Source organism: Brassica oleracea, chromosome C3 (assembly GCF_000695525.1).
Source record: "Brassica oleracea var. oleracea cultivar TO1000 chromosome C3, BOL, whole genome shotgun sequence".
Classification (NCBI taxonomy): Eukaryota; Viridiplantae; Streptophyta; class Magnoliopsida; order Brassicales; family Brassicaceae; genus Brassica; species Brassica oleracea.
In genome coordinates this window covers 53,805,604-53,828,971 of record NC_027750.1, presented here as the reverse complement: position 1 = coordinate 53,828,971, position 23,368 = coordinate 53,805,604, and the positions used below count along the sequence as shown (strand labels likewise).

The 23,368-nt window shown below is 37.6% G+C and overlaps 3 protein-coding genes and 1 long non-coding RNA gene across 5 annotated transcripts; 3 read left to right on the top strand and 1 right to left on the bottom strand.

Moving 5' to 3' along the window:
• The first annotated feature begins 682 nt into the window (after positions 1-682).
• Positions 683-1,708, top strand: LOC106333432 (protein MIZU-KUSSEI 1). The gene has a single exon (XM_013771874.1). The coding sequence runs from the start codon at positions 846-848 to the stop codon at positions 1,638-1,640; it is 795 nt and encodes a 264-aa protein (XP_013627328.1). The 5' UTR covers positions 683-845; the 3' UTR covers positions 1,641-1,708.
• Positions 1,709-4,697: 2,989 nt separating this feature from the next.
• Positions 4,698-9,703, bottom strand: LOC106334519 (coatomer subunit alpha-2). Of its 2 annotated transcripts, none has more exons than XM_013772808.1 (6): positions 9,532-9,703; positions 9,152-9,396; positions 8,358-8,852; positions 5,561-8,231; positions 5,004-5,323; positions 4,698-4,907 (listed from the first exon to the last, which is right to left on the bottom strand). In XM_013772808.1, the coding sequence occupies exons 2-5, from the start codon at positions 9,357-9,359 to the stop codon at positions 5,029-5,031; spliced, it is 3,669 nt and encodes a 1,222-aa protein (XP_013628262.1). In that variant the 5' UTR covers positions 9,360-9,396; positions 9,532-9,703; the 3' UTR covers positions 4,698-4,907; positions 5,004-5,028. The 2 variants fall into 2 exon arrangements, with proteins under 2 accessions (XP_013628262.1, XP_013628263.1); XM_013772809.1 differs by having other exon boundaries at positions 5,004-5,544; positions 5,782-8,231.
• Positions 9,704-9,983: 280 nt separating this feature from the next.
• Positions 9,984-10,808, top strand: LOC106333609. The gene is made up of 3 exons (XR_001268427.1): positions 9,984-10,156; positions 10,403-10,476; positions 10,753-10,808. It is a non-coding gene; the product is annotated as an uncharacterized LOC106333609 (long non-coding RNA).
• A 489-nt stretch (positions 10,809-11,297) lies between these two features.
• On the top strand, positions 11,298-12,994 carry LOC106334442 (alkane hydroxylase MAH1-like). The gene has a single exon (XM_013772723.1). It carries the CDS (start codon positions 11,372-11,374, stop codon positions 12,938-12,940), a length of 1,569 nt encoding a protein of 522 aa, XP_013628177.1. The 5' UTR covers positions 11,298-11,371; the 3' UTR covers positions 12,941-12,994.
• Positions 12,995-23,368: the final 10,374 nt, after the last annotated feature.

The window sequence follows — 23,368 nt, the reverse complement described above, 5'->3', positions numbered from 1 at the left end:
TCTCCCATAGCAGTATCATCATGGCCTTAGTTAGACATGTTGTGTAGAGGAATGTGGAGCAATGAAAATAAAACTCCTACGGACAGAGCCGCGAGAGACTATCTATATTTTTGGTAAAGTGGCCTTTAGAATCGCCTTACAAATCGCACCCTCTGTTTTCCTAACGTTTCCTAATGCTTTCTCTATTTCTTTCTGTGTCAAGTTGTAATAATGTCTCTGATGAGAAGGTAAATAAGAGAACTTTTTTTGAAAAAATTATGTAGGACAATAAAACTGAATGATAGTAAGAATGTTGACGAAGGAAAGTGATAAAGAAACAATATATAAATTTGTTAAGAAAATTTATTTTGAAACGGTTGCATCTTTTGAGAAGCGTTGCGTCTTTCCAAAAAATAGAACGCAAAACACACCGTTTGAAATAATAACCAATGATGTCATAGATTTAAATGTAACCAAGCCTTGACCATTAGATTACTTAACAAAGCAATTTCCATCGTTAGATTAAATTTTTATTTTTCTATAAAAAAAATGATGATGTCAACAAAAACAAAAAACAGGTTTGCTATTATATATAGATCTTCATTTTCACCTTGAGATCACCATTCAAATCCCCATGACCTTTTCTTAAAAAGGAAGAAAAGAAAAAACATATTTAGAAAAGAAAAAACAAAATTCATGGATAAGGATTTGATAGGAAAAAAAATAACCAATTCAAAAAGAGGAGGAAGAGAAGTAATATATAAACAAAAATCGGACTTAACATTGACGTTGGTTGATTAGTCGTCGGTCGTCGAAGGAAGAAGAAGTCTATTCTACTTCTTTCTTCACCGTTCGATCGTCCTCTAATGAAAGAATCACCAAAGCCAATGGCTACAAGCTCTTCCTCTTCCTCCTCCTTCTCCTCAATTCCTCCTTCGTCTCCATCATCTTCTCCAGCCACCACAACCACGCCGCCACGTCAGAACAATCTCCTCGAGCCACCATCTTCAAAAAAGAAGAAAAACAAATCAAACGTGTTCCGAGTCCTACGCACCGTGTTTCGCTCTTTCCCTATCTTCACAACATCATCCATAGCATGCAAAATCCCGGTTATCAACCCCGGTTTAGGCGTAGCAGACCCTCATCACAACACGTCAAGAGTCACCGGCACGTTGTTCGGATACCGTAAAGGCCGAGTGAGTCTCTCCATACAAGAAACCCCTAAATGTTTACCTTCTTTAGTCGTAGAGCTCGCCATGCAAACCATAACGTTTCAAAAAGAACTTAGCATGGGGATGGTTAGAATCGCTCTAGAGACCGAGAAACAACCTAACAATAATAACAACAAGACAGAAAAGAACACAAATATTTTGGATGAACCGTTGTGGACAATGTATTGTAAAGGAGACAAAACCGGTTACGGTGTGAGACGTGAAGCGAACGATGAAGACTTAAGCGTGATGGAACTGTTACGTCCGGTGTCTATGGGAGCCGGAGTTTTGCCCGGAAACTCGGAGTCGGAAGGACCTGACGGTGAAATGGCGTATATGAGAGCTTACTTTGAGAGAGTTGTTGGGTCTAAAGATTCAGAGACTTTTTATATGTTGAGTCCTGAAGGTAATAATGGACCCGAGCTTAGTTTTTTCTTTGTAAGAGTTTGATTTAATCTGTTAATTTAACGTGCATGTAAATGCCGGAGACGTTGGTTGACGTTATATATAGTATTATTTTAGTATGATTAAATAATATTCTTCTCCTTGTTCTTATATATAATTACTCTAGTCATTCCTTTTTACTTATGAAAAAGATAGAGACCGATGTTTGTTTTCTAATAAAGCTTGATTTTGTTTATACAAAAGAAAATAACTTTCGTTACACATGTTTTCTTATAGCAAAAACATAAATTGTGACCACAGTTTAACAACTTAGACGTCATACTTTTATACTGCGTAGGTAAACAATGCGTAAATCTGATACATTTTCGTTTAGCCAATATAGATTATATGGAACAACACATCCAACTTTCAGTTGTCAAAGAAATCTACATGTTGGCGCCTGGCGGACTTGGGCTATCTTTTTGACGTGCTGGTCTTGAATTACTGCTTCCTACGTCAATCCTGATATCTCCAATCATCTTTTGATCCCAAACCCTTTCTCCATGTTCTTCCCATACAGTTAGCACAAAAACAAAATAAGTGAATATTGGATGTATGACTGTTTGGTTCAAAATTGTTAATATATCAAATTCATATATTAGATATACTAGAGGATAGGGCACTCAATATACGATCTTTATTCTTTACAAGGAACATCCACCCTTTTGAAAATGAAATTCATGAACCGAGAAGGCATATATATTAAATTCATGACTAAAAGAAACTTACTTGTCATGGATGATTGGTATGGTATCCGAGCGAAAGATGTGGTTGATGATCCAGTGAACAATAGAATAATCAAAGTAACTACGCAAACCAAGCGATGGTTCATTATTTTTTATTTAGTTATTTGAAATTTTATGGATTTTACAAGTGAACTTTGTCTCTGTCGAAGAAAATGATATGTGTATATTTATTTGCTGAAAGATGTGCTTTATTTATACTGTTGTCTCGCTGACTTTTTCTCTTCGACGAAGAAAAATCGTCCCCAGATTTTTGTTTTCTTATATCATGGCTGGAATTGATTTTCTTTTGTCAAGTCATGGCTGGATATGATAAACTTTGGTTGAATCATGACAAAATAAATTATACGTCAACTGACTGAATAATGCATGATGTAATTTTGCTTTTATTTTTGAAGACTAGTCTAAGTTTAAGATAATCAAACGAGAAATATGTGATTTAGGCTTCGTCTAGGTGAAAAAAAATATCATAACAAGACGGTCAAATAATTATTAAATCGAAATATCTGAAATCTTAAAACACATTTGGAAGCAACCCAATTAATTCGATTAATCACGACTCCATTATATTTATATATAATGTTTTTCCTTGGAACACCACAATCATTAATCACGACTCCATTATATTTATATATCCCCCTGAGCATATACTGATTGTCGCCACGGTTTGGGACCGAATTGATGTCAATGTCCTTTACCTGCACGCGGTGAGCTACTGCCTCCTACTTCAATCTTCATGTCTCTAACCAACTTTTTATCCCAAACTCCTCCTATTTCAATTATCAACAAAATAAACCTTCAATGCATATAATATTTTCAACCTTTGAAAGATAATAAATTTATATAGATGGACATGCATTTATATATCTTTACAACATTTTATAAATTTCTCATATATATATATATATATATCAAAAGTTTTATATTAAAATAAGTGAGTTGAGATACGAATGAAATAGTTTTTCATAACTAGATCCTTACTTGTTTTGCGAGATTCATAAGGTCGTCGAGCCAAGACAGTGTCTGATGATGCAGAGAACAAGAGAAGAACCAAAGTCAATAACCAAACCATATACATCTTCTTGCTTTGTTTTTGTTGGTATAACTTTCAAGAGCCTAATGGTGTATTTATATAAGCATAATTAGAAAAATTACACTCCGGTCAAATGGAATATGTAGTTAAATTCGGGTCTAAACGAAGAAAAATATGCTTTTTTGATTAATAATCTCATAAAACACGTACAATATTAGTAATTCATATATACACGTGCACGTGTGTGATTGTGTTAAATTCGGGTTTATTATCAGCTTCCAACTCAAAACCAATTGGTAATTAATGGATTGATTCAAGTCCCTTATATATTACTCAAGTCCCTTACATATTTTCAATGTGGGATCTTCTCTCCAACGGATTGCTTGTATAGACAAAGTTTCTGACTGATTAATTTCTTGTTTAAGAAAAAACTTTTTATGTTGAATCCTAGATCGATAATTAGGTTTAATTAGGAATCGTAAGATAACAGTAATCAGTGTTTTAGAGATCAAAGATTTCGTTTATTGAAGTGTTTAAGCTAAAATACCGAAAAGGAAAATACAAAGAGGAAATGAACTCGTCGTCGAGAATGACTAACTTGTCGTCAATGGTGATTTCTCTCTTATCTATTTTCTCTTTCTTATCTCGGGTTTTTTTTCTTAATCTTTCCTCATTGAATGCTCTTCTATTTATACACCTCTTTCCTTCTCTTTTTTTTCCCGTTAGTGGTGGTGTCAAAGGGTTGGTTTATCATCATCATTACGCTATTGCTTGTGTAGACTAATGGCAGTTGCCGTTTGGCTAGTATCGGCGATTGGTATGGTTGACACCCTAGATCACCGTTTGGCTAGTATCGGCGATTGGTATGATTGACACCCTAGATTTTTTTCTTTGCGTGTGCCGAAAATCGGCTGGCCGGATCGGTTTTACTTTTGATGGGCTTCTGATTGTTGGGTCCAACTCATGGGTTTGGTCCAAAACACGTTGTTTAGAGGTGCAGTTAGAATGTAGTCTGATATAAAGAGTTTTTTTTAAAGCTTATGTTCATGTACTGTATTGGAGTTAAATAGTTTTTCTTTTCAACAGTCCTTTTGAGTTTGGTTGGATATAAGCTAATATAGTTGCTTGAGTTATAGCAATATGTTTTTCTTTGCTATTCTTATGATAAATGAGTAAATAATTTTATTTAGAAGTGAATTGTGTGGGTATATCTAAATCTTTGCATGATTTTAAAATTAATTGGAATACCAATTACGAATAGCAAAAAAATGAGAAACAAACCAAAAGTTACATAACTCAACAAAATTCGTCTATATTTTATAATCATAGTAATCGAGTTTTATAATCCGATAAAACTAACTGAAATCTTCAGAGAATGAAAAATATAAAACCAAACAAAAACCAAATATAGAGCAAGACGCTAAAGTTCTCTCATGCGTTGTCAACTTGTCACTAAGATAAAGAAACAACTTGAAAGACTCAAAACAGCAACAGAACCTGCAACGAAAAGTTCACAAACCAAATTTTTTCTAAGAGAATCACAAAACAAAAGCTCAACACTCTTCTTCCTTTAAAAGAGCAGCTAGTACTTACCTCACGTTTGAAGAAGATGAATTGATCAGCGGACCTGAGACGGAGAGCATACCAAACCAGATGCGTCTGCGCCAATGACTGCAAGATCACAGACCCCGCATATGTTTCCTTCCTGGTTTGGTACAAACCTGGCCGTGCAGTATGGACATGACACGTCTTTCTGACCTCTATAGATTGGGACATAGGTTAATCCGCATATCACAAACGGGTTTCTGAAGTCGTAGTTGAGCTCTGTAGCATCAGTCATATTGCGTTCAGCTGCTTGAACAATTTGTCTAGCCGTCTTGGCCTGGCTCTCCATTGGGTTCGTTTCCAACAATCTTTTGGCGAAGTTATAGGCAGTGGCGAGGTTCCTCGCCCTGTAGCAGACTCCCATTGCACTAAACAGGGCGAGTCTTAAGTGAGGTAGTTGAAGGTTGCAGTGAGTGAAGTAAGCAGCGAGCTCTTGCTGCCTCACTGGATCATCTCTGGTCTCTCTTCTCTTAAGCTCCATTTTAAGACCGAGGACATATTCTTTGACGATGGTGACGAGCTCCTTAACCTCATCGTCCAACAATCTTTTGGCGAAGTTATAGGCAGTGGCGAGGTTCCTCGCCTTGTAGCAGACTCCCATTGCACTAAACAGGGCGAGTCTTAAGTGAGGTAGTTGAAGGTTGCAGTGAGTGAAGTAAGCAGCGAGCTCTTGCTGCCTCACTGGATCATCTCTGGTCTCTCTTCTCTTAAGCTCCATTTTAAGACCGAGGACATATTCTTTGACGATGGTGACGAGCTCCTTAACCTCATCGACTTCACTTCTTGACTCGACCACCACTAGAGGGATGGTGTGGAGGATAGAGAGGAAGAGACGGAGAGCCTCAGTCAATTTCCCACTTGTTGTGGCTTTGTAGCCAGCTTTGAGCTTCTCTTCTTGCTGGGAGAAATCATAAACAAGAGCTGGTGGGCCACGGACGTTGGGACTGGAAGACTCGCTCCATCCGCGCTCAATGGCAAGTGAGACCACAGGAGATGAAGTAAAAGCACGCAGATAGCTGTGGCTTCCGTTGAACAAATCAATAAACATCGATTTCAAAGGCGCGAAGTTCTTAATGCCAAGCTGTCTGTGGAGCAGACGCATCGCAGCGTCGAAGCTTCCCGCTGCGGCTTGCTCAGCAGCAAGGGAAGATTTCTGGCTCCAAATATGACTTACAGGCATACCTTGAGTAGGTGCCACGAAGACGGATGAACGTGCGTTAGCAGAGGCCTTAGGAGTGTCAAGCTCTGGTGGGAGCTCCAAGTCGTCAATTCCCAACCATCCACCTTCTTCATCATTGTCTTCCTCTTCTCCTCCTCTTTCTGCTTCCTCCAAAATGGCTTTGATGTCTGTGTCCTCCATTCCATCAACATCGACCATGTCAAGTCCCTCACCCCAATCGCCACCAATATCTTCTTCTTCATCATCAACAGCCCCTCCTCTGGCTGCACTCTCAAGTCCGCCTTCAAATATTCCCTTCATCACTCTTAGAAGAGGCCAATCACCACCACACATGACGGGAGATGGTGGCATCAGAAGCGATGGAGTTTTTCCTTCAGGCAATGAGGGCACGTTATCTCCAAGCTCAGTCGCCAGTCGCTCAGCGATGTCATTTAATCCATGAACCGAAGCAGTGATATAAGCGAGAGGCAAATGACCAGCATTCTCAAGTATCTTGACACGCTCTTTTACATCTCCTAAGTAGAGAGCATTATGAAACTGACCCATTACGTTGTTCTTCACTTCTGCAATCTTCATCAGCTTTGAAAGCTTGTCCAACTTACCAGTAATGAGATAAAGAAACGACAACCTCTCAAAATTCTTCGTCTGCTGGTACGCAAATTCAACAATCCCAGCATTACCTTGGCGAAGAGCCTCCACCCCAAGTTTGTACCACTGCTCTTTCTCATTAATCTCTGTAGCGGACGCAACAGCGACGCTGATGTTGCCGCTTTCAAGAGCCAGGTTGAATCGGACCCTTTCGTCCTCAACAAAATGGAGGGCAACTTCAGGGAATCCTTTCTGCTGCAGGTAAGCAATCATAGCCTGTCCACATAGCTGAGAGTTCTTTATCATGCCCATGACATGGTCGTACTTCTTCCTCAGCAGTGCAAGCTTGAAAATGTATTCAGTTGCATTGATGGTGATTGCCCTGTTTTTCCCATCCCTGTCCAAGCAAAAGATTGTATTTCCAGAAACCTTGGTGATATAGATAGGGACATCCAGGGTTCGGATGATTCCACTATCTCCATTAGGAAGGCAGTACTTGATATGGTTCAAAGTTGTGTAAATGAAGACACCATTTTCATCCCAAGCTCCACTTTTCACACGTATTGTCTCATGAAGCGTGCACTGGAGGACAAGTTTTTTGCTCGCGATAATGATAGTATGTTTGCTGAGCAAAGCAACACTCTGCATATCATTAGACCAAACAACGTACCTAACAAACGGTGTCTGAAGTTCACCAAGGACCAGCCTTTGCTGAAGGTCAAATATAACCACTTTATCCTCAGATCTACAAAGCAAATTTCCAGTCCCAGCATAAAAGATAGCATCTGTGGGAATAGGCAGAGCACTCTTTTTAACCACCTCATTCTTGAGATTCTTGACTAGCACCTGGCTGGTGCTTTTCTCAAGAACAGCAAACCGGTTACGGGCAATGAATACCGCAGAACCACCTGTGCCCCTCTTTGCATCTTGCACAACGTCACTCCTGCCAACACTTTCTTTGGGTATGATGTACAACTCGTAAGAGCCACCATCCAGATCTGAGCAGATCAAAACTGCATTTTCCGTCGGACTGTAAGATAGAGTTCTGGGACTTTGATTCAAGCTTGGTGTACCAGGACGCCGTATGGGGATAACTTGGGATTCTTTCTGAGTTGAACATTCGTAGTACCTCAAAAATCTATCTTTGACATAGAACAAAGAATCACCACTCACAGCAAATGCAGGACGTTCTCTCTCAAGTTTGAACACGATCATACCATTGTCATGCCCCGCTGCCAGTAAATTAATCTCAGGGTGAACTGCAAGAATCCAGAATCGATCATGCTCACGGCGAAAAGTTTGGATTCCAGTTCGCTTGGTAGCATCCCAGACACGAATGCTTTTATCCTCAGAGTTGGATACAATAATGTCCTGTTTTGCATGGAACATAACAGATGAAACATTATTCATGTGGCCTCGCAGTGTATCCACCTCCCATGCTTTAGTTTCTGCAACAAAATCGAAAGGAACAGATGAGTTACATCAGCTACACTATTATAAAATTGCAACTTAGTGTACAAACGATGGTTTATAAAGTTTTTTTTTTGAAAAAAGACAGCCTTCCGGAAAAATACCATTCATACGCCAGAGCTTTACTTGGCGGTCATCTGCACCAGAGACGATGAGAGGAAGGGTGGGATGAAACGAAGCCCAGTTTACTCCTCTATCATGACCTTCGAGGACGTACTTAACTATAGCGTCAACACCACCAAAAAGATCAGAGTTCATCTGAGTAAACCGCATGAGGTCATCGGCAGGAGACACAGACTTCTTCTTAAGAGAACCAATATCCCAGACACGGACAGTCTGATCCAAAGATGCTGACACGACAAGGTCTTCCTTAGGATGGAAAGAAGCACACATAACATAGTGATTATGACCGGTCAACACAGAGATACAAGTCCGTGACTGCCAGTTCCATATGCGGATAGTCTGATCGTCACTAGCACTCACAATCCACGGGTTCTCGTGGTGAAACTGGACAGTGCGGATGTAGTCGAGATGGCCGAGGAGAGTGAAAAGGCACCTGTGCGTTTTGTGGTTCCAAACTTTAATCTTGTAATCGTCTCCTGCAAAAACACAATCTTGTCAATGAGTAACGTTGTATAATGAAATAATCGTAATGAAGAAAATTGCATTTACAGGTAATATGGGATCTTATTTCAGCTGACTAGGTCCAACTATCCAAAAGAGCATATGTTATACAACAAATTCAACTTAGTATAAGCATTTATCAAATACAGCTTAGACTACATTGGTTGAGGCAAATCAGCGAAATCATCCTCTTCAAAGACACCAAGCTAGATCTAGAAATCGAGAACAGACTGATCATGGTTCATAGATTACGATTTCTCAACAAAGCATATACCTCCGGAGACGAAGAGAGGCTGAGAATTGTGAAAATGGACACCACGGACAGGACCTTCGTGCTCGTCGAATCGATCGATCAAAGTGCCCATACGATAATCCCAGAGCTGGATCACGCCACTGTGCAAACTGGCGAGGATCCATGGGCGTTTGGGGTGGAAGGTGAGGCCCTTGACTCTGTTACTCTTCGTCTCGAACTTCGTCAACATGATATTTTTTTTTCCAGATCACGAAACGGAAACAGCTCTACACAAACCAGATCACAGAGAACGAAAGGAGAAACGAGTCATTTTCATAAAATTGAAATCGCAAACGGATCTGGAACGCACCAGATAGCGAGATCCCAAAATATGAAGAGGAGGAGGAGAAATAGAGATTCACCTCAGATCGGATCGGATCAGATCAGGTCAAGGAGAGCTTCACGGTGAGGAGCAGTAGCATTACCAGAGAGGCGTGGATGGCGAGAGGAAGAGAAACACACAAGGATGCAAATCGAGGGAGAAGGAGAAGAAAGCGATCCAGTTTTTCGTCGAGTAGATCTCGCTTCTTAATTGGAAGGAATTTAATTTTAATTTATTTATGCTTTTTTTTTTATTCCAAGAAAATAAAATTTAAATGGGCCTAACATCATTAAAATAAATTGGACTCGTTGGATCAGGCCCAGCTCTAGTTACTTCGGACATAATGTGTCTCTTGTTGTCGTAATCAGGTGGCGAAACGTATCCCACTGCTTTCTTTCTCCTCCGTCGTCGATCTCTGAATCTCTGATTCCGGTATTCTCCGTGAGCTGTCTGTCTCTCTCTGCTTTAAGTGCAACCATGTCGACTATTTTGGCAGGCCAAACTTGCTAAGCTCTACGAAGGGACCTTCTTGCACCACCTACCTTGCCAAAGGTGGTGGTGGTGGAGAAGGTTTTGATGTGACCAAAAGTGTTAGATTCTAGAGTTGGACTTGTTGGGTTGGAAAATCCACGCTCGTGAACAAGCTGACAGGAAGATTTTCCGAGGTTTGTGATTATTGATAAAGATTCCCGCATTTCTTTTTTTTCTTAAATGTGGCTTTCAATGTTAGAGCTCTTGCATTGCATGTATTTAAACGTTTCAAACTTACTATCTGAGTCACCTGCTCTCTAGTCGCTTTCACCCATTTCTTGTACTCTTTGTCTTGGATAAATCAACATATTATCTTGGAATTAGAACTGTGTGTTTTGGCTGATGTTATAGTTTTTCATGGTGCATACTATTTTCTTTAGGTTGCTTCTTATGAGTTCACAACAATTGACCTGCATTCCCGGAGTTATTACATACCGTGGAGCTAAAATCCCAGGTACATCTATTGCCTCTTTTGTTAATCTGTTCTTTCTGTAGAGAGATTATATGCTTGCATCTTCTTATTGTTCTCAAGTTGTCCCTCTCCTTAGTCTTGAATGTTCTTGAAGGACAATGCAATACTTGGCCTTATATAAATGCCATGTCTTACCCTTTAATTTTTTATGTCTAGAAGTAGAGTATACTTCAATCTTTTAATAACTTGATAATAACTTCAACATTGGATGTTGATGCTACTCTTTTTTAATGTCATCTCTTAAATGGGCTTTTGCAGTTATTAAATCTTCCTGGTATTATTAAGGACGGAAAAAGGGTAGAGGAAGACAAGTTGTGTTTGACACTTCACTATTTCCAGGTTACAAGGACTTGCAACTGTATCTTAATAGTTCTTGATACCAGTTTTAAAACTGATTTGGAAGCTATCGTCCTCAACTTCTTCTTTGTGGGCCAGGCCAGGTGGATTAACTATGTATCTGATGAAAAAAAACTTATGAAATGTCGACTCTCGAGACCAAACAGCAACGCTTTCGAAAGTGGCAAAACAACGTCTTTTTGGTTTTAATATTTGGACAACATATGGAAGGCTGATTGATAATTACGGGATTATTATCAATGATTAGTAACCACATGGTTATTTAAATACAGCCACGCCGTCTCCCTACTTATCTTCAATAGGTATAATAATTCAGGTTGCACTGTCAAATCTTAAACATGTGATGCGATCCTTGTGAAGTGGAGAATTCATGTTCTCTAAATGAAAGCGAATATTAATTATTTCTTAATAAAAAAAAAAAAATAACTTGGTGAAACAGTACTAGAGTTGACCAGGTGTATATAAAATCCAGTTCCTTCTTCTCCATCCACTACCCACTATCAAGCTTGTTCCCTAATTAATGGCTTCTATCAGCTTATTCGAAGCATCACTATCTCTTTTTTGCTTTCTCATCATCTTCTGTTACTTTCTCAACAAAAAACATTTTGGTTACCTTGTCAACAAAAGATCCCCTTGGAACTGGCCTGTTCTTGGGATGCTTCCAGCTTTGGTCTTGTGGTCACGTCGGATCGACGTTCTCATCCGCGTCTTAGAGAAGAGCAACTTGACGTTTTTATTCAAAGGTCCGTGGTTCGCTAGAATGGATGCGTTAATCACCGTTGATCCAGCTAATATACATCATATATTGAGCTCAAATTTCTCCAACTACATCAAGGGACCGGAGTTCAAAGAGATTGTAGATGTCTTTGGAGACCCGCTTTTCACTGCCGACGGAGATCTATGGAAAAACATAAAAATGTCTTCTCAGGTCATCCTCAGTCGTCAAGGTTTTCAAAACTTGTCAATGAGTGTCGCAACAAGTAAAATCAAGGACGTGCTTCTTCCTATTTTCAGTCGCTTTTCAGAGGAAGGGACGGTCGTGGACTTGCAGGACGTGTTCCGGAGATTCATGTTCGATATATCCCTAGTTTTAGTATCCGGTTCTGATCCTCAGTCTCTCTCCATTGAAATGCCAGAGGTTGAGCTCGCAGAAGCCTTCGAGGATGCTGGGGAAGCCATTGTGTCTAGGCTTATCATACCAAGATTCTTGTGGAAGTTGCAAAACCGGTTGGGACTGGGAAAGGAGAAGAAGCTGATAGAAGCGGGCGCGACATTTGATAGAGTGTGCGCAAAATACATAGCTGCAAAGAGAGAAGAGATAAGATCACAAGGGATTCATCATCATGATCATGATGGAGAATGTGAAGATTTTTTAACATATTACATAAAGCTCGATACAAGCAAATACGAGCTCTTGGATCCAAGCGATGATAAGTTTCTTAGAGACACCATTTTGGCTATCATTATGGCAATAAGGGATACCTCTTCCAGTGCTCTCACTTGGTTTTTTTGGCTCCTCTCAAAAAACCCTCACGTGGAAGCCAAGATTCGCCAAGAGATCATCACAAACCTACCAAAAACTGCAACTAGTCAAGAGAGGCCATGGTCCGCTACCGATCACAGAGAGTTTTTGAACAAGTTGGTTTATCTACATGGGGCCTTGTATGAAACCATGAGGCTCTATCCACCACTTCCCTTCCAGCGCAAGACTTCTATAAAATCAGATGTACTTCCAAGTGGGCACATAGTCGATGCTAATTCTAACGTTATCTTCCTTGTCTATGCGTTAGGGAGGATGAGATCCGTATGGGGAGAAGACGCGTTGGAATTCAAGCCAGAGAGATGGGTTTCAGAGACTGGTGAGTTGAGACACGAGCCTTCTTCCAAGTTCCTTGTGTTTAACACCGGTCCGAGAACTTGTTCCGGTAAGCATTTAGCTATGACTTCAATGAAGACCATAGTTGTGGAGATATTACAACACTATGACATTAAGCTCGTCGAAGGACATAAGATTAAGCCAAAGGCTCATCTTAATCTGCTCATGAAACATGGGCTTAGAGTCACACTTACTAAGAGATGTTCAGCTTGAAATGTCAATTTTTTTAGTTTCTCCAATAATAATCTACTAGGTAATAACCCGCGCCTTGCGCGGAATGTGATTATTAGTTTCGTTTTTTCTAATAAAGAGACATTAATCTGTTTAATCTTGATATCGGTTCGGTTTTAGGTTGTTTTTTTGGTTTTTAATCTCCTAAAATATAACTATCATTTTAAATCAATATTTATTCGGTTTGTTCGGATAAAATGTTTGATGTTTTTGGGTTTTTTCCTGTGATAATCAAAAATTACTATTATTTGTTTGTTTTCATGTTATGAATCTTAGATAGTCGTGATGTCGAACCAATGATTTGATATTATAGTTTCTAAACGGATAATAGTTCAAAAAAAAAATTATTAAAACAAATCATTTTACTACAATTTGGTCGATAGTGAAAGAAACATTAAGAAAACGAATATTTTAACTTCAAAAAAAAATTAGATATTTCAATTATGGTAAATACTTACTTATAAGATGCTCACATCAATATGCACATGTATGTGTATGTAAAAGTATATAAAGATGGTTGATAAATATATAAAGATACTGTTAACTGATATTAAATGACATTTTTTTTCAAAATAATACATGAAAAATAAAATTCTTAAAATGAAATTATTTAAAAACAAAATATTGTAAAATTTATATATAACTTATATATAATTCTTTAAATATATATATATATATATATATATATATCAAATTGGATATCCGTTCCTATAAATATTGATATTTGTGATTTGCTTTTTTTTTAACAGATGTTGCATTTTAGTATTTGATTTGCTTCGTAGAGTAACGGATATCCGGATTTTTCGGTTCGGATCAAAACGGATAACAAATCGAATCAATATTTATGAATAATTTGTCTAACTCTATTCGTAAACAGTAAAAATAACATAAAGAAGAACCATGCATGTGAGTTTTATATTAAAAAAACGTAAAGTACATAGTGTGAACATATTTATGTAGAGTTTGGCTGAGAAGCTCTCTACATGTGACATGTGTCCATTTTAGTGTGAACGCATTTATTACAATGATTCTATACGTGACATGTGTCCTGTTTAGTGTGAATGCATTTATTACAATGCTTCTCCTTTAATATATAAGAGATCCGATATAAGTGTTAACGAACGCTGGAGGGTTATCTATCTATCTATTATTATAAAGTTGTGTTCTCTCTCTCCTGAGAGAGACACGTCAGATTCCATGTCACAAAGTATACTTCTGTCCAGGCGACACGTGTCCTCTGTAAACAAAACTCAGCGTTTCAGTAAGGGGCTATCTTAAACTCTGCATTTTATAGACATCGAGACCAGCCGCAAATTTTTTTAGGGTTTGGTGTTTCTTCCACAATGAATCGAAGTCTTTTTCTTCTTCGATCGCTGTAAGGCGGTGTCTATATTTTTCTAAAATGGCTAATTCATCAATCCTTTTTCAGAATAGAAGTCAGTCATATGTTTTTCAACCGTGGAGGTGAGATTGACAGAAACGTCAAACGCGGTGGAAAGACTTTCTGTCACCGGCTGATCCGGAAATCAAGTGATTGAATCACGAGCTGGGAGAGATAGGTTTGGGTTTGATCTTGGACTCAACGAAGGATGATGAACCAGATCCATATACTCGCGGATATGGTTAGTCTCAGATCTGATATTCTTCTTTTTAAAGATCACTTTTGCCTGAATTTTATTCATTTTATGTCCTTAACTTCTCCATCTTTAATGTACTCTTCAGTCTCTTCGTTATGTAGCTAAGCGCTGATCTTCTCTTTTCATCTTTTTGCTTTCAGGAAGTGAATAGATCCTAAAGGTATTGTTTTTGTTGGTGTTGTTATTACAGTTGCTTTTTCGCTGACAAAGAAGAAAAGAAGGAAGGAGCAGAAGGAGAGTATTGTTAATGGTAGCAGAGAGACTGTCGAAAACTCTGTCCCTGTTTCTCTTTTGAAAACATGAAATGGTAACTGGGTGGTTTTGTTTTTGAAGGTAAGAAGAGTCTATACATAAGGCTAGGTTGCCGTTGTGATTGGCCCAATATAAAACCGCCGGGATGGGGTCCGTCGTCTGACACCGGAGCTCATCCAAGCTTCTCATCAAGTATTCTTAAACAATGCTCTTTTGCTGGAGAGATTTTCTAAGCAAACTATCGATTTTTGTGAGTCTCTGCCTTGAGAACATGATCATCTTGCCGGAAAATCTTTAACTCAGTTCTCAAGGCCCTTTGTTTTGTGTTTTTATTTTAGGGATTCTTGCAGAAGGGGAGGATTATGTAGCCAAAGCAGAGAGTTCTGTTTTAGAAAGCTTGAGCAGCCATGTCCGTACTGTTGTCTCAACTTTGGGAGGTAAACATGGAGCTGTGGGGAGAGCCGATAAGTGGAGACATCTTTACTCTGGATTTACTGTATGGGTATCACAAACTGAAGCCACAGGCCAATTCTCTCTGCATGTGACCTTTATCAACAAACACAGAATGATCATTTGCTTACACATCAAAGATTGTTTCTGAATGTAGATGAAGAATCAACTAAAGAAGAAGCGAGGTGAAACAGGCAAGAGAGGGAGATTGGCTATTCAAACGCAGACGTGGTGGTGAAGCTCCAAGGTTGGGACCCAACGCATTCCAAGAGCGTGTCTCAGACGTCGTTAAGTGCACTCAAGCAACTGATCATCTTAGACAAGGGACTTCCAGGTAATAAAACGAAGAAACCCAATTTTTGATGATCTGATAAACAAAATGGTAACTGGTTGTTTGTTTTTGAAGGTAAGAAGAGTCCGTACATAAGGCTAGGTTGCCGTGGCGATTGGCCCAATATAAAACCGTGGGGATGGGATCCGTCGTCTGACACCGGAGCTCATCCAAGCTTCTCATACGTATTCTTAAAACAATGCTCTTTTGTTCTCTCTTCTATAAAACCCAGCAACAAGCGTTGTAAAGAGTTATCACTTTCATGTCATTGATAATTTCTGTACAAGACGTATATTTGATGATTTAAGTTTTGACTCTTTGAGTAAAGTCAGGTCTGATGTATAACAAAGAACGGAAGCTGTTGATCAATAAAAAAAAATTCAAATTGAAAAAATATCAGGAAAATGAAGATTAGTTCCACAAAGAGTACACTAAACGGAAACAAGTTCCTTTTGTCTTAATCTTATTATAAAGTCAGACAGCAGAAAGAAGTCGACACATTTTTTCTATCCCCATCTTTAACAGCCACCTGTGACTGGTTCCATTTTCATAGCAGTGTGTGGCAAGCGTTGAGGAGCTGTAATGGTGGTTTTCAGAAGATGATCATCTCCGACAATCATCCTCAGCTTCTTCGAGAATCCCTCTCAAGATATCTTCATCTCCTGCCAAGATCACACATATTGGGTAGAAAAATAGTAACATATGGGTAAAAATAAAAGCAAGTACTCGAATAGTTTTACTACTACATACCCTAAGTTGTTGGTAATAAGCAGTGATCAAGTCCATGTATTTCTGAGCAATTTTGCTTGAAATTTCCTTGAAGAGCAGAGGGTAAGGCATCAAAGTAGATACACTGCAATCTTATAAATTCATCTACGCTTACTCCGATTAGTAAAAATTCTCGGTACATAACCTACCTTGGTGAATGTGTTGGCTATTATTCCATGCAGCCATTGACTCAGACGTTGTCGGCTAGCTTGGAAGCACCCACTGGTATAAGGAGAAGCTGATTAAAGAATAAAACTGATCAAGTGATATGATTTTTTTAGAGAAAGTATTTGATGAAAGTCGATGTCCTTTCTTCAGTTTCGTACTAATAAAAAAGATTAAATGCTGACATTTCAGTTTTTTTTTTGTCATTAACCAGTAAATGTTAGAGTTCAATATGGTATAGCAAGTCTAGAGAAATTTTAAAACATTATGGTCAAAATATAGACGACAACACACTCAAGGGAAATAAGTAATGGAATATATATGTGTAGTATGTTCTCCACTATTTTTACCTTTTATTAACTTAAATGGATTTAGTAATCTCATATGATTATGAATGTCAGGAACTTGCTTGAAGAAATTATGTTTACTAATATATATATATCTTACTCTCATCCCTTGAATTGGTTTTGATCTTCATCAATGAAAATATGTTTTCGCTAAAACTCTTTTTTGAAGAAAACAGTTTTTTTTAACACGAAGAAAACAACTTTAACTAAAAAAATTATGTATAAACATAAATGAGTCCCAACAATTGTAAATATCTATCAAATACGTAAATATAAACACTGAGATAGATTGCTTCCGACCAACATTCCACGGTGAAACAAATGATTTTACGTTTTCAAATAACAACTGCAACATACTCGTACAGGAAACAGTTTCCAAAAACAAAGATCAACACAACCCCAAAAACTTAGAGAAAACTTTTTTTCGCTAAAAAACAAACTTAGAAAACCTTTTAAAACAAAGTTTACAAAACGTTTTAAAACAAAGTTTACAAAACCTTTTAAAACTAAATTTAACATTAATTTTTAATTTTTTTTACTACTAAGATCAAATCTACTAAGACATTTAACCATCATTTTCTCTCATTAGTATTTAATTTTCAATTCAAACAAATTTTTAATATCGTTTTCACTCAGCAGATGATAATATAGTGAAAATACATAATCTCTGCAAAATAGTTTGATATTTTTTCCCTAACAATTACATAATATATTTTGCCAATGATTTGAAAAGAGAAAGTGCAAAATTGTTTCCTAAAATTTAAAGTCTTTTAAACATTATTTACTAAATCAAGTATAAGAACTCAAAGAATTTAAGAGCATACCAAAATTTTACGATTATATCGTGCTTTTATGAGATGAGAAAGTAAATTATCTTATTTTTTAATGACATTCAGTTTAATTTTTCATATACAAGTGAAGTTTATCGTGTTTATATATAAGTAGAGAGTAACACCTGAAGCAACTTTACATGTTTTCATTTAAGGGAATACTTTTAGAAAGAAACTGATTGGTTTGAGATATATGATTTCAAACTATTCACATATGTAAAAAATAATTGTGTACATTATTTGTGTTACATGAGTTTTAATGTTATTTTTATAGTAGAAAATTTATTACACAATTCGAATATTTATAGGGTAAAACATATTAGCGGATTTATGTTCATAAAATTAAATCTTCTTTGACAATAATTCTTCTATGTCATTTTATTCGACATATATATAGTAATGTGCACATTTATATAATAATAAATGATGATTATTATATATTATAAAACTAAACATTTGAAACTAAAATAAATATTAAAAATATAATGCTATATATCGAAAAATAGTGAAGGTTGCTGTCGTTATAATTCAAAACAGAAATATTTATTATTATGATCTCATAATTTTTTTATTATTTGTTTGCTTATAATATTTTTTTATCTATAATAATTTTTAGATATTTCATAAGTTAATATAAACTAACTTTTATAATAACTTCTCGCCCGTAGGGCGGACCAAACCTAGTTTCTTATATAAGAAAGTATGCATTGCGCCTTAAGAAAAATAAGTTTACTGTCAATCTCTCAGAGCCACACACTAATTTAGTTTTCTAGTAAAATCAATAGTTATATGGGAGAAAGGTTAGTTTTGGCTTCTCAGCTTTATCATTTTTTACTCATGTGTATTATTTGTATCCAGACAAGTCTTCCCATTTTTGGCCATGGTTAATGGGATAATCTTACCTTTTATTCTCCTTTTTTTATGCATGCAACTTCAGTAATCTTGAAGTCCAAAACTGAAGTAGTTTATCAATTTGATTGAATTTATATCTGTTAAAATGGCCTGGAGGGCTGAGACATGAGCCATCTTACAAGTTCTTGGCGTTTAACTCCGGTCCAAGAACGTGTTATGGTAAGCATTTAGCTATGACTAAAATGAAGACCGTAGTCGCAGACAGAGAGAGGTTTTGAGAGAGAGAAAGAAGAGAACCAAACGATGAAACGAAGGCACCTTTTCTTTCTCCTCTTATTTTCCTACAAGTGTCTAATAAGAACCGTGCTTTGCTTCCCTTAATTAAGAACCGTCGGTTAATATGTGTTTTTGATTTTTTTTTAAAATCAAAATTAAGTTAGTAAATCCACTAAGAGCCTACGATAATTATGCTCTAAGATAGAGCCAAAGCCTCGTCTGTCTCTGCACATGAAACATAGGCTTAGAGTCACGCTTACTAAGAGATGTTCAACTTAAAATATTTAAGTTATATTGTTGCTCCAGTAATAATCTATTGGATATAGTATAACAAGTAAGACCACCCACAATGGGGTGTTGAAAATCAGTTTCAACAGTTGAAACCTTTGTAATGAGCATGTCGATAAATTGAGTTAATCTAGGTGGCATCAATACCCTTTGCAAAGTTTCAACTGTTAAAACTTTTTTTTTTGCTTAGCACTGCCACGTGTCGTTTTCTGATTGGCTGTGCAGATTTTTTTTGTTTTTTTATCCTCACCTAGTAATTCAAATGCATTTATTATTTAATAAAACATTTTTTAAAAATATGAAAATTATATCAAAATTCAAGATTTTTTTAATCTATAAATAGAGACTACTCTCACTACAAGAAAACAGCGGTATTCTGACAGACATTCCGACAGAAAATGAAATCCTCGGAATAACCCGAGGAATTTCCGAGGATATTCCAAGGATATTCCGAGGAAACACAAAATTTGGTTTCCTCGGAATTTCCTCGGAATATTTCCTCGGAATATACCGACGGAATTCCGAGGAAATACTAATCCGTCGGAATATTCTTATGGAATACCGAGGAAAAACATATTCCTCGGAAAAAACCGACGAATTCCGAGGATATATTATAGCCGTTAGAGAGCCCGTTGGGGGATTTTTAAAATTCCGAGGAAATTTCGACGAACTAGCCATTGGCGTCGAAATTCCGTCAGAATTTCCTCGGTCTGTCGGCAGGATTTCAACTATAAATACAAGCACCCCTCTTCCTATTCTTTCACTCCATATCTTCATCCTCCCTCTTACTCTCTTTACACACGAATTTGATTCATAAAAAACATGTCTTCTTCAAATTATTTTCGTTTTTGGATCGATCGACCTCATTTGGATCCTAACACGAGATTGCTTACGGAAGAATACCAACGAGGTATAACCGAATTCATGGGGTTAGTTCACCGACAACCGGATGCAAAAACATGTAAGTTAAGATGTCCTTGCTCTAATTGTAAAAATAGAAAGGTTATTAAAGAGTGGGATGTTTGGACTCATCTATATTTGAGTGGGTTTACACGAAGTTACAAAATTTGGTATCATCATGGGGAAACTGATTATGAACATGGTAGTACTAGCGAACCTCAGCCAGCGGTTAGATTAGAAGAACCAATTAGAACGGATGTAGATTATGGTGTAGGTACTGAGCAGATGGTAAATGATCATTTTAGAGGGGAAGATTTACCCAATGCAGAAGCTAGGAGATTTTATGATATGTTGGATGCTAAAAAGCAACCATTGTACGAAGGTTGCAGAGATGGTCATTCAGCTTTATCATCTGCTACAAGATTGATGGGCATTAAAACAGATTATAATTTGGCTGAAGACTGTGTGGATGCGATTGCTGATTTTGTAAAAGGTATTCTACCCGAGGATAATGTAGCTCCTGGTTCATACTACGAGGTTCAGAAACTCGTAGCTGGTCTTGGTTTATCGTATCAGGTAATAGATGTATGCAGCGACAACTGCATGATTTATTGGAGGGCGGATGAACAGCGGGTTACATGCAAATTTTGTGGAAAGCCTCGTTATAAAGATACAATTGGAAGAGTTCCAGTGCCATATAAAAGGATGTGGTATTTATTTCTGGGATCTGCCATACTGGGATGATCATCTGCTAAGGCATAATTTAGATGTCATGCATATTGAGAAGAACTTTTTTGACAATCTCATGAACACGATCCTTAATGTTCAAGGCAAAACAAAGGATAATTTGAAGCCAAGACTGGATTTAGTCGTTTAGAACTTCATGTTGATGAGAATGGTAGGGCTCCTTTTCCCATATACCGATTTGATGCAGAGGGAAAAGATGCGTTCTTTGATTGGATTTCAAACGATGTGAAATTTCCAGACGATTACGCATCTAATTTGCGTAACTGTATCGACATAAATGAAGGAAAGTTTACTGGCTTGAAAAGCCACGATTGCCATGTAATGATGCAGCGCCTCCTTCCGTTTGCCTTCAAGGAACTATTACCACGAAATGTTCATGAAGCAATTGCAGGGATAAGTGGTTTCTTCCGCGATTTATGCACGAGATCAGTGACTCTTGAAGGTATTGAAAATTTGAAGACTAACATAGCCGTGATTCAGTGCAACCTTGAGAAGATATTTCCTCCCTCAGTTTTTGATGTTATGGAGCATCTTGTTATTCACCTGGCAAGAGAATTGGAACTTGGTGGTCCTGTGCAGTATAGATGGATGTATCTGTATGAGCGGTATATTTTCCATTTGAAGAAGATGGTGAAAAATTTAAGTAGGGTGGAAAGTTCTATAGTCGCACAGATGATCAATGAAGAAACCTCAAACTTTGCCGAGTACTACTTTCCAACAGAAGTTCAGACCAAAAACAGAAGACCTGCTCGACATGATGATAGTGGCGAACGGGCAGCATATCATGTTACGGTTCCAGACATTTTCACAGACGTTGGACGACTTAGCGGAAAACCAAAAGACCGTCGACTTACTGAGCAGGAGCGCAGTCATTTGCAAACATATTTGCTCACCAACTGCGAAGACGTTCTTCAATATGAGAGGTAAATAAATGAGCTTACAAATTTTTATTTTAACAAGTTGAAATTTAAATCTTAATTAATTACATTATTGTCATCATATACAGGATTTTCATGGCAGAAAAGCGGTTCGAGTATAGATACGCCACAGAGGACGAACTAGAAGAAATGAAGCAGAGAGAATTTACTGGATGGATGTTTACTTATGTGAGTGCTTTAAACAAATTAAAATATATTTTATCACATATTTATACTAATTCACATTTATTGATATAACATATATATATATGTGCTATTAATAGGTGTCTGCTGGTTTGGCCAGAGGTGAAACATTTGACGATTGGATACGTGAGATGGTCGTTGGACCAAACTTTGTTGTGAAGTCATATCCGAGATTTTGTACTCGAGGATATGCATTCACAACTCAGAAGAGGAGACGTTCGAGTACGACTTATGATGATGGCGTTTGTTCTGCATCAGGAGATGATGTATACTACGGACACATACATGAGATTTTGGAAATCAAGTATTTGGGCATGGTTGGATTGCGCTGTACTGTTTTCTATTGTGATTGGCACGACAACACCCCAGATCGAGGTGTGAGAACAGATGCATTTGGTGTTACATCAGTAAATTCGAGGCGAAAGCTGCAATATTATGATCCTTTCATTCTTGCTTCCCAGGCCGATCAGGTAATTAAATGTTAATTATTCAGAATGATTCATCATCATGTGTATTAATTTATAATTTTTCTAAATGTTACAGGTTTGTTATATCAAGTACCCCCGGGTAAGGAACAGAGATGATCCATGGGTTACTGTTACAAGACTCAACCCGAGAGGCCGAGTTCAGGGAAGTTCTGAGCTGGAAGACCCACTACAACCAAGCACATCCGGCAACTGTAGTGCAGCAGAAAATTTAGCTGGAGTTGGCCTTGTAGTCGATTTAACCGACTTTGGAGAGGAAGCCGTCGTTCACGTAGAGGATGAACCAGTAATTGGAGAGTTTCACCAAGATCCAGATTCAGATTCATCTAGTGATGATGACTCGGAAACAGAATATCATTGATTTTTTTTATTTTTTTTAAAGAAATACCGAGGAAATTCCGAGGAACACTTGATATAACCTCTTTCCTCGAATAATAGTTATTTGGTTTATCTAGCAAGGCAAAGCTGAATACGAATTAAAAACTACTCAGAACACAACCAAATAAAACGAAGAAACCATGTAAAAGAAATACAAACTCATAATTAAGAAACCCAAAAAAAAACTCAGTTCAAAATTAACAGAAAATAAGACCATAAAACGTTAGAATAGAAAAGAAAATAAAATAGCCGGTGATAGCTCCTACTCCTCGTCTCCTGCTCCAGATGTTCCGCATCATTGGGTCTCTTGGACCTCTTTCTTACCCTGTGTGTACCACTCGAAGTTCCTCGGAATATTTTCATTTAACCGGGTAAACCAAGCCGCCAAATATTTCGCGAAAATTGAATTAATGATTTCTGAGGAAATTCCGACGGAAATATTTAATCATTCCGAGGAAATTCTGACGGACAGTTTCCGTCGGACGCCTCATTTTATTAGGTCGAACCAGATCTTCTTCCCCATTTCTCTCTTCCTCTCCGCCGAACTCTCTCTTCTCTCTCGCGATTTCCACTGTTTCCTCCG

Excerpts from the sequence above, each read along its gene's own strand:
- LOC106333432 (XM_013771874.1), top strand. The coding sequence starts at position 846 with ATGAAAGAATCACCAAAGCCAATGGCTACAAGCTCTTCCTCTTCCTCC.
- LOC106334519 (XM_013772808.1), bottom strand. The coding sequence starts at position 9,359 with ATGTTGACGAAGTTCGAGACGAAGAGTAACAGAGTCAAGGGCCTCACC. Across the intron at positions 8,232-8,357 it reads AAAGCTCTGGCGTATGAATG|AAACTAAAGCATGGGAGGTG; the intron begins GTATTTTTCCGG and ends ATTTTGTTGCAG. Across the intron at positions 5,324-5,560 it reads GCCTATAACTTCGCCAAAAG|ATTGTTGGAAACGAACCCAA; the intron begins ATTGTTGGACGA and ends CTTCGCCAAAAG.
- LOC106334442 (XM_013772723.1), top strand. The coding sequence starts at position 11,372 with ATGGCTTCTATCAGCTTATTCGAAGCATCACTATCTCTTTTTTGCTTT.